This window comes from Anguilla anguilla, chromosome 6 (genome assembly GCF_013347855.1).
Source record: "Anguilla anguilla isolate fAngAng1 chromosome 6, fAngAng1.pri, whole genome shotgun sequence".
In the NCBI taxonomy this organism is placed as follows: domain Eukaryota; kingdom Metazoa; phylum Chordata; class Actinopteri; order Anguilliformes; family Anguillidae; genus Anguilla; species Anguilla anguilla.
In genome coordinates this window covers 53,713,593-53,725,216 of record NC_049206.1, presented here as the reverse complement: position 1 = coordinate 53,725,216, position 11,624 = coordinate 53,713,593, and the positions used below count along the sequence as shown (strand labels likewise).

The 11,624-nt window shown below is 43.4% G+C and overlaps 1 protein-coding gene across 1 annotated transcript in view; it reads right to left on the bottom strand.

Annotated features, from left to right (window-relative positions):
• Positions 1–522: 522 nt before the first annotated feature.
• Positions 523–11,624, bottom strand: part of aig1 (androgen-induced 1 (H. sapiens)) — a 35,313-nt gene continuing 24,211 nt past the window's right edge. The window contains exons 4-6 of the mRNA XM_035422814.1: positions 5,934–6,049; positions 4,079–4,242; positions 523–2,297 (exon numbers count right to left, since the gene is read on the bottom strand). Coding sequence (XP_035278705.1) covers positions 2,263–2,297; positions 4,079–4,242; positions 5,934–6,049 — 315 coding nt within the window. The 3' untranslated portion in view covers positions 523–2,262. The remainder of the gene's footprint in view (positions 2,298–4,078; positions 4,243–5,933; positions 6,050–11,624) is intronic.

Genomic DNA, 11,624 nt, shown 5'->3' with positions numbered 1-11,624 from the left:
TGGGAAAATGTGGGAATTATATTTTTTTCATTTGAACCATATACAATTCCTTGAATATTAATTGTGCTCTTGATGTGTTCATTATTTTCTTTTATTTTAATTTTTTCCGCTATTGTAATATTGTGCATTGTAACAGAAGTCATCCTGAAAAATTGCATTTACTGCTACTACTACTACTACTACTAATAATGAATTCATAAAAATGCTACTTTTACTACTACTACTACTACTACTACTACTAATAGTAATAATAATGAATTAATAAAAATACTAATTTTACTACTACTGCCAATAATAATGATAATAATAAGCCATTAATAATGAACACTGTATGTAGACCATAGATGGTGTTCATATACTGCACTGCTGAGTAAACTGGGTGTTCCTCTGCAGGATTGGAATGCATGTTTTTTCTCGTTAAAAGCTCGCTCTGTGCAGTGAAATGGAATTGTTATGTTTGGGCTCGACCTGTGTCTGTCGCCGGGCAGAAAATGCCAGAGAAAATAAGGCACAAACAGTAAATCAAGAGGGGAGTGATTTTTCTTTTTAATTCAAAGCTGCCCCTCCCACCCCTGGGAGACCCTGTTGAGCTGGAGGAATAGAGGCGGTAGCTGTGGTGAAACCCCGACAACACAGCCTTTCTTGTTCTTTCTCTCTTTTTAAAAAAAACTCTAAATTTTTTTCCTTCAAAAATTTAGATGTATTTTTCCCTCCATTTTTGAAAGGACGGTTGGGTCACCGCCTGGCCGCCAGCACCCGCACAAAAAGCTCTCCGCGTTGCGTTCGCCGTGAGCCTGTGACTATTCTCTCGCACAGCTGGCCACACTGTGCTACAGGAGAACCTGCGCTCATTGGAGGAGAGCTGTATGGCCCTCTTAATTACTGCGGGGACCCTCTGTGCACCTTCCCTGTTTTTGTGTGGAGTTAATAAAGCAGAAAGTCGGGGAGCTTTTGCTGACTTCACCCACCCTACCCACCCAGCCACGGGCATCGTGAAACAAACTGTGTCCTGCCACACCCAGTCTCGCCTGCCTGCCCAGGCTCAAGTCTGCAAGATCTTGGCTAGAGGCTGCGCTGGGGGTTAGCGCAGTTAACGACTGGGGTCCATGGAGATCCACCCACTTTCTCTCTTTGTGCATGGGAGAGGTCAACATGAAAGGGTTGTTCTAGGGTTGTTCTATGAAAGAATACACAAATGAACCAGTTTTTTTTGCCTCGACCATTATTTATATAGAGCTTCATGAGGACATTTACCTGGTGTGTGCTTGTCGCATCCAACCGAACACTGTACCCATGGAGACATTCCCCGAATGCTCACTGATTTCTTCAAGAAGACCTCTTTATCATCAGACTCCAAATTCGAAACTGTCTTAAAACTAATGGTTAATAATGGTTCATTTCTCAGACACCATCTCTGGCTACCCTTAAGGAAAAGCCTCTAATGAAAGTCCAATCACTCTCAGCCTGTCTGATTGTCTGATTACTCATCTCTTACCTGAATGTACATAACTCAACACCTTTTTTATTGGAAGACCATACATTAGGACCTCAGCAGTCAAACTATGGAAATCGAACACTGTAATTTATGCAGAAACATAACACGATAAAGCCGCATCGAGTGGACAACTACTCCCACAGTCTGGCTGTTATAGAATGTTCTAGAATAAACTGCATTCCGGAGTACAGCTGCTAAGAGCACTATCTAACCATGAAAAGGGCTGCTATTGATCTTCCTGTGAGAGGAAACAGCTTTGAGGAAAATCTTTCCAGGGCAGGCAGAAAAAAAGAATAAACTGACAGAAAGCCTTGGCTACTTCTACTTGTAAGCAACTTAAGATAAACATCTTTCCCCTAGAAAAAAATACAATTTATTTAACATAAAAGATATGAGAAATTAGGCTGTAAAACCATAGCTGGGACTTCAGAGTGTAAGAATAATCCTTGAATTTCTAGACTTTTGCCTTAGCGATAAGTGTATTCCTGCGTCGTCGATTGAGAGTTTGCATTCATTTCTCAGTGATGTTTCAGGCTTTCAGAAGTTCTGGGTTACAGCCTAGAAATCCAACCTGGAGTTCTGCAGGTAAAGCAGTGCTTAGGTTCTTAAAAAAAAAAATTAAATAAAAATCATTATTCTCCCAGTTATTTATGGGAGATTTGTTTTCTCAAGTCCTGGATCAAGCTTCTCTTTGTGGCTTCACGAGTGCCGAGTTTGTACTGAGAGCTCTGCGCAGCAAGCGGACACTTCCTCCTCTGTTCTGGGTTTCAATCTGCTTTGGGTTTGTCCGAGTCCTGAACACCTGGAGACATGAGAAAGAACATGTTTAAGCTGAGTGTTCTTTAAGTGAAACCAGTTACCTGTTTCTGAAACAAAATTTTCCAAAAAAAAAAAAAAAAATGTACAGTCATCTGCCATAAAAAACAGGCTCAGGAAGGGAGTGCATTACCCTCGTGGTTAGCAGACAAGGTCTGCTACAGAACTATGGGGACTATGGTTTCAAACATACACAGCAGAAGGTCCATGAACTCTGTGATGGAATTGGTTGACAGACATAACTGAACTTAATATGGATTGTGGTTTTTGTGTGTGTTTGATTGGCCCAGACTCAGTTCTTATGTAGAATGAGGGATATATTAGACACTTGTAAAAGTTTCTGACAACCAGCCAGTCATACAATGGCCGATACAGAGACATTTGGGGAGGTTTGCGGTCTAAAGCAGTGGTTCTCAAGCTCGGTCCTGGGGACCTCTGTGTATGCTGGCTTTCGTTCAAACCACAATTGCAATCCCAGAATTTTAATAAGCTGTTCATTTTTCTTAATTAGATGCTTTTCATGTTTCTATGGGTTATTTACCCTCTTAAGCCACATTATGTCAAAAATAGCCATGAATGCCATGAAGAATAAAAGTTCCATATTCACATTGTACTTATTGTGGCATATAAGCAAACAATTACATAAAAAGACGTAAAACATTTTTAACTGATCAAAAGACTGAGGTGAACCAGTAAGCTCATAATTGGTGAAAGTGCAGACATATGACCGTCAAAACTAACCACTTGGTGGATACTGTAATGAAGAATTCAAAGACAAAGCAAATAATAATGAGGCCAACCTGAACGTAAGGCCAAAATAAGATAAATAACATAATTCTTTGAAGAATAATTGTGTAATACACATGTGTACAACCTTTGGAGGCATAACATCATATACAAGCTGTGAAGTGTATGCGGGTTACTCAAAGTGTAGGTTCTTGCTTTTAGACCACAAAGCCCTGAATGTCCTTGCAGTCACCATAAAGCTGCCAGTTTGTCAAGACCTTCTGTAAATGTCTAAAATGACCTTCACCACACGCAAAAGCATACACTTACACTGTCTGGGCCAATCAGAAACATACAGTAAAAAAAAAAAAAAATATATATATATATAATAAAATAAATCCCAGAAAATGAATCTTTTAACTGTTTTGCCAACGGCTCTCTTTAGGGCACAGTTCATAACACAGAATTTGTTTTGGCCCAAGGTGAGTGGGAGAAAAAAAAAAATCCGGCACATTAGCCTATATCGACTGTTGCAGTGTGACACTCCCCGCCCTCAATGTGACCTTAATCGGCGAGCGAAATTGGTGAGATCGCAGGTGGGGGCGAAGAGCAGGCCGGACGGCAAAGGCGAGCCGTGCGTCGAGAACACTCCTGGTGATTTGTGGGCTGGTGTCAAACAGGTGGGAGGTGGGAAGGGATTCGGTGTCTGCCGCAATCAGACTGCTTATCACCCCGATCCCATCTGTTATTCCGAGCCGCAGGTTGCTCTACTCCCACGGACCTTGCTGTCTGCATTTTTAATGCAAATAGCCAAAGAGTGCGAATCCTACTGCTAGCGCTGAAAAAAAAAAACAAAAACAAAAAAACCCCCAGCAAATCTAGAGGAACAGATACCAACATGGGACCGCTGCAAGGATTATTCAGTACCACTCTCTAGCTCCAAAAACAAAGAAGTGACGCGTGAGGGAGCGGGGGGAGTGGTGGGGGGTGTTGTTTGCAGGACAAAATTCTGACAGAAACCTGCCAAAGATGAAGGCTTACATTTGGAGGAGTCCCAGATGTAGCTGTTGAGTATTTCCCCCAGGACGTAGTAGACGTTGATCAGGGCGGTCAGGGAGGAGAAGAAGACGACCCTGGCGGCGGGGCCGATGTGCTCCAGCAGCGGGTACACCCACACCCCGGTCACGTGATGCACCCAGCACATCCTGCGGGCGACCAGAGGGCAAACTCGCACTCACACTCGCTCAGGCACAGGTGCCTAACGTCTGTACACCCACACTGAGCACTCCCTTCAGTGCTGGAGAATCTGCATATGAAATCTACTGTGTCTATTATGAAATGTCTTTTATTTTTTCATAATAACTGGTCTTAGAAAGAGAACATACATACATTTGTGTACACTTGGTTTTTCTGTGCGTGGGCTAATTTACTCCCAGTTATGCCATATTTAAGAAATGCAACCCAAATTCAAATACAGCTTCATATCGCAAAACTCGTTAGAAATAAGCAGTATAGCTGAAATGCTGAAAGTAGTGGGGATGAATTAATATAGTCTTAATAGGAGTAAAAAACGCACACACTTTCACTGTGTATCGCTCCCATACGTGCTGTGCTCTCTTTATCCAGGGCATATGTAAATAATCACAGCGGTTCGAAAGCCCTGTACATTTAGGCTGAAGATACCTACAGTGTATTTCCTCAGGTTTCATCGCTTGTGCCCTTCTCAAACCCTCGGTTTACCATCCGTGCGAGTACAAAAAGAATCTGACATTCGAGGGATTGCACACAGGTCGGGCGTGTCTACCGCTACAACGAGTGCCGAGCCTGAACCCATCGCGTGGGGAGGCTTGTCAGCTCTCTTCGGTGACGTTCAGGCTCTGTAATCCACGCGTAAAGCAGCCTGTGGATTTAGAAAAAAAAACTCCCTGGTATTTTCCCCTTCTGCAGAGCGAGACTAAAATTCGCCGCTCCTGGGGGATTTGTTTTATTTAATCCTCTTTCATTCTGCGAGGATTAAGGCTGAAAGAGATACGAGGCGCTGTTCGGTCGCTCCAGGTGATTTCTGCGGCACCTTTTTTTGGAAAAAAAAAAAAATATGGAGACTGCCCTGCATTTGTGTGCTGGGGGGGAGGGGGGGGAGGTGCACTAAACCATAAAGCTTCTAAGTAAAACTCTAAGTAACACATACTGTAAAATCCCCCGTTTTAGCTCTTGAACATATTAGAGAAACACCTGCCCATTAAAAGCCAGGTACTGTTCAAAGGCTGCAACCTTTAAAATGTTGTCATTACAATTATTGTAGATAATCTTTGTAGTTTGCTAGTTACATATATTGCTGGCTGAACACGGATGAATTATTGATTTTAACATTACTTTTTCATAGCTTATCCCCACTATCCAGTAAAATACACAGGATGAAGGGAAATGCCCTCAAGCAGAAGTTTGCAAAATATAGTATAACCACCTACAGTTGTCTGAATGCTCACTTGGACATAGAATTCTATATATATATTTTCTCATGGTGGATATTTACTGCAAATAATGAATGCTTTAAAGTAGATAAAATTAAAATATGTATATTGTTTTGTTTCATAACTGACCAGGGGAATCTTGCTGATCAGGTAGAGGTTCAGCATCTGTGCTCATAATTGAGGTTGCAAGTTCAAATCCCTGGTGGGGAACTGTCTATCCACCCAAGGTACTTAACCGCACTTAACCTGAATTGTTTCAGTAAAAACAATGAACTGTATAAAAAAAGTAAGGTGTGTACAAATCATGCAATGTATAATAATCAAAGCATTTTAACATGTAGATGACTAAGGGCATTTTCTTTTTTGTTTACTCAATCAGATTACTAGCACGTGTGTAATAGAATGCATGAGAGAATGGATCCTACCATAGAACATATCCCACTGCAAAGGTGCACACCGCTAGCAGTCCACAGAGCCTGCTGGGATACTGGTGGTGTGTCGTTCTCATCTCAATCAAGATGAAGGGGAGCACTGTGGTATGCTGGAAATATAAAACAAACCTGCGATTAGCCATGTGAGAACAGCAATACGTCTTCATAAGTTTAAGTCTGGTAATAAGCTGTACATAAGAAAACAATATGTTTTGGAGATGGGTGACCCATAAATAATACACTTGGACATAGATTGCCAAGTTTTTCATGTGAATTGTTCATCCATTATAATCTATACATTTATTTTCTAGTTTATCCTGTCTCAATTGCTATAGTTTGACAATTCGGCTCAAAATTTACCCAATGCTAGAAAAAAACTATGTTGTGATAAATGGCTTTACAGTTACAAAAGGCCAATAACAAGTGTCACTAATGTTACTCAACCGGAGAGAGTCAGAAAAGGGGTTGCTGATTGGTTGATCAAGTGGCTAATTAGGTCACACCAGCCAATGAGGCTGGCCCTTGCATTCTGCTCCCAGAAGAGCCTCAGCATCCTATCATTATCATTATGAATGGTTTCACGGAAACGTGGGAGATCGTAAACACTATCATGCAGAAAACGTGTGGGCTCCTCTGTGCTTCTGTCATCTGATTAGAAACCCTGCTGCTTTCGTCTTATTTTCCTTCCGTCGGACCCTTGACATTTACCGTCGTGGCTTGTTCAATAATTCAGTAATCTGCTCGCTTTGCCTCCTGACGCTGTGCTTGTTTTCTGATGTGTTTCAAGGATTAGATTTTTTTAACGAGACATCCAACGTTTGTTTGCACCGGGAATATCCGAGAGGCTCCTACGTTGGAAGCTTAGGCAAGCAATCCGGCTGCACAAAAAAAACTAATAGATATAGATTGCTTGAATGTTTGCTCAGTGGGTCACGGTGGTGTGACATCATTTTTACAGCATTATAAATACAGAGCAGCCTCCGCTCGCTGCGGACACACCCCCACAGCATTCACTCTGATTTACAGCGCGAGCCTGATTCAGTTCGTCGTATCCCACCGGGTGACGCACGTTGTGAACGTGACATTTGCCCAAAACAATCAGGCTCCTTTTTTAACTGACACCTATGACTCAGTGTGCTTTCTATCCCATAAACCACCTGCCTTTTCCAGATCAACATGGCTGTCCAACACAAGAATGTACTATTTTTAAAAAGATAATAATAGCTGCATGATACATCCAAAGAGAGAGTAGGCAATATAGCTTTGCAGGGCTGTCTGTTGGTCATACATATCCAGTTCAGTTTCTAGTTACTGGAAACATGCAGTTCATCATTATGGGCACAAGATGGACAGCTGTAGCCAGTTCTTCCTGTGAATGCCAGTAGCTGAATAATTGCTGTTATAAGTTGACATGGGCATGGCTTACTGAATGATACGATCTTCCTGATGAGGAAAAAAATCATGTAAATATGTGCTGCAAACATACGGTGCAAACTATTCATGGGTTATGTATAAATGACCACAGATTAACGGCTGTTTACTGAGCATTTTTGTGAAGAGATGCTGTTAGGTTGTTTTATTTAGCTAGGTTATCTGAGTCCCAAATGTAATGGGGTTTGTTTCTGGAAGGCCTCTGGAAGTACAGGTATAGCAAAAAGATTGGTGTATTTATCTGTACCGGCACATAGAGTATGCATTACATATGTGCCACCAGATGGCGCTCTCCCTAGGCCTTGAAACCAGAGGCCGCCTCCTAATCTTGTTCTCACCTCAGTCAGCTTTGCATGGCCATTATGAAATAAATACACGCGTCAAATGGAAATACTAGTATTGGAAATGGCAACACAATGTTTCAATTGTGATCTGTCTGAACACAGAATTATAGCGGTGGGGGTAAAATGCATATTTAACATGTTTCGCGGAAACCAAATATGGATCTTGCTGTATTTAGATTACCGCAAGTACTGTGCAGACAGACTCTTGAGGACATCACTCTAGTGGAGTAAGCTCCAGAAAGAGTGAGCCACAGAAGCTTGAAACTCTGAAGTACTGCTAATCCCCGTTTAACTGGAAACCTGCCATCTGAAGCCTAGTCTCCTGCACAGGAGCACTTCATTCACACATTCACAGCTCTGTAAAGCTTGTTATAAAGGTCCACACACCTGGCTGCACTCTTGTTCCATAACTCTTCCTTCATAATGACTTAGACGATATCCAGCAGTAGTATCGGTTGGGAAAATCTACACTTTGCAAGTAGTGTGTTAAGTCTGCCACCTATCACGGGAGAAAAAGCTGTATTTAAAATTTGTACTTTTGTTACATTTCTGAGCGATCTAATGACTGGTTTCTTTGAGTGAATGCTGACTGTAAATGTACATAACATGTGTTCGGCCCCTCAGAGAACTATGAAATGGCCAGCGATAAGGAAAAAAGGTGGCTGTGCGTAGAGTGTGATGTGTAATTTGAAGAAACAGTACCTATTCATTTCTGTTTTCCCCCAGGAGAGATGAGCCTTGACAAGATGGTTGCATTTTTGCTTTTTATTATGAAGCACATCTACAATTACCTGATTCTCCCCCCTCCACCACCACCATCGCCACCACCCTTTCCCCCTTGGACCTTCCCTCCCCACCCTTGCCTTGCCACCCCCCCCTCCCCCCACCCCTCCTTCTACAAACTGCCAAAGATCAACAGACCTGGGTAATTGCTCAGCTCCGACATGCTCAAAAACAGATTAAATCGTCCACGGTTGATTAAGGTGACTCCTCGGGATTGATTCTCGGAGATGATTACCTAACGACAGACAGGGCGAAAGGGCCGGGGGGTGGGGGGGGGTGCGGCGTCTTGGCTGAATGCCGCTCCGGCGTGCCGCGGCTGGAGCTCGCAGACAGCGCCAGAATTAACGATATCCTCTGTGACACACCGCCGAACGTCTCCATGGTAGCAAACGAGGGAAGAAATCCCTTTTCCTGTTCAGGCTCCAGGCCTTCTGCGACTTCCTCTAAACCGTCAGCAGGGTAATGGCTGTTCGGAAGCCCTCATGCATATGCAAGCGTTCTCCGTGGAGACGGAGCGTGTTTGGCATCTCCGTGCAGTCATAAAAACCTAAGCCTCTTACGTTTGATGCATGTGCATTCTGAGTTCAGAAGCACATTCACTTGCAAAGCAACCCCAGGTTGAGGCAACGAATGTGTCAGAAAGTTAGTGGGCCAGCAAAGCCGTGTTCACGTTCATGTTCTGATCCCACAGGCTTAGATTACCGTCCTGTGCACTGGCACAAGGACAACATCCTGACCATTTAGGTAGATCTGTGGGTACACATATATCAACACAGCCTTACCCTGAACAGTCCCATTTAATCTCCATTGACTGACTTCTGTTGACTACCTATACTCTCTGAGGATGCATGTATTCAGAGCACAACTAAAAGGTCTGACAGGAATATGTCCTAATATTCATTCATATTCTTATGCTTGTAATATAAAGTCTTGAGCCTGTTTGTGCATTTCTGTCAAACAGTAACTGGTAAGAGGTGCTCAGCTCAAGGAAGTAACAGCTGTTTTCAAAGCTGGGATTTTAACCAGCCCCCTTGTGGGGCCGATAGCCAAGCCCAACCCACCGATGTGATCATGTACTGTTCACTGTCAGTCCGCTCCAGCACAGAAAGTAAATGTGGCGGGTGGGACGGGGGTCATCTAAGCAACTCGGTGCTTGGATGCACCTCATTGCAAATAATACACCGCTGCAGACGAAACACAAAGCGATGCTGTCAAAGCAACTCAGCCCTTAGTGCTGTCTTTTCATCGGGATGATTGCAAATGCTGTAAAAGTCTGTTTGGTCTGTGTGTAACCTCAGCCACAAATGGCCCGGCTGGGTCTGCCAATGGGAACGGATTTGTGTGGAGACACTCTGTACCCCCTTACTGATAGATGGAGAACATTAGTAAGCAAACACCATGAAGTCTATAACCCCATAAATGGTTCCCATATATATATATATATATATATATATATAGGCCTTACACCCATAGACACTGTCAGACTGGCTGTCGGGCAATGGCAGATGCCAGACAGGCCGGTACACATTTGGGCCATGATTGCAAACATCGCCCCCCCCCCCCCCCCTTATGGGTAGGACTGGTCAGGGTGGGCTGGTGAAGCTAAAAAATAGCTGAATGTTGCTCCCAACCTGGCCCCAAATACACTCCGGTCCTTTCGTACAGGCTGCTAGAATCAGGGGCTATAGCTCTAAAGATAGAAGTGAAAAGTTTACAGAGGAGGGAAAAGAACCACCGGAATTAAGACCTCTAAAAAAACGTATCGTTTAAAGTATCATTTAACCACACGTTACATTTTAGGTATGAAATGTCAACAGATAAGACGCAGCAAATTGAAGTAAATTGAATAAATGCCTCAGAGCTACACAGATGTTTTGAAGAATTTGATCCGCCTCAGTTCCCTCAACAAGTTACTAGTTACCGCAAAGGGGAAAAAAAAGGTTGAAATAAGTTCCTGACACGGGCCTCTTGAAATCTGTGAAACGGGCGACCACATTATGGATGCACATTTTTCACACTGTTTGTCTCACCAGCGATGAGCATCCCTGTGAGCACGGAGCATTATGGGATCGCATACCGAGGCATGTTTTGGTGAAAGTCTCGCTGAGGGACAGGATATCGGAAAGATCCCCCGCCAAATGAGCGCTCCCAAGGTCAGGGGTAGAGTTACTCGCTCTCAGCGACCCCCCCCCCCCCCCCCCCCCCCCCCCCCGGACACCGCCACAATACGCTGCGACTTACACGACCGATGCCTACGAGAAAATTCCAGAAGAATACCCACACGCCCACCCCCAAAAAAAAAAAAGAAAGAAAAAAAAGGTAGCGTCTCTCATTCCAGCTGGATTGAGATCTCATGATATGGCCTGACTTTGCATTTTTACCCGGGATTTGACCCGGTCATGTTTTATTTTGCGCTGGTCTTGTGGCCCCCCTACGTTAATTCGATGTGGCAGCCCTCTCTCTCAACTCAAAGGCCCTGACCGCTGGAGAGAGGAGCTCTCAAAGATAGAGTCCTGCGGCTTTTCAGGAATGCTAGCACTGTCCATGGAAAATCCCTCGGTGTTACAGCGCAACAGCATTCACTTACAGATTCCTCACTGAAATAAGACAGGATCTGTTACTATTCAGTGCAAAAAAATATTTAAAATACTAAACCCCCGGCACACACACAGCGACATGCATACTACACACAGACACACACACACACACACATACACGCACACACACACATACACACACACACACACACACAGCGACATGCATACTACACACAAACCAACAGACACACACACACATCACATACCACACGCACACAGACACACACTCACACATCCACACGCTTATGCAAGAACTGATGCGGAGTATGTTTATAACATGTGGTGCAAATTTTGTCTCCCATTTTTCCATTTTCGTGTAATGGCGTACATGCAAACCCTTAAAAAAAACGTCCCACATAAAAGAGACGCTCACCTTCTAGAACAAATAGGGCAACTGCCATTTGACAGACGAGTGAATCATTTCCCGTCATGCGTCTCTTTATTCAAGCTAAAGTAACAATGAACAAAAAAAAAAAAAACTAACCGAACCAGTCATTTTTTCACTGTGTCGAGGTGAGTAAATATTTTCT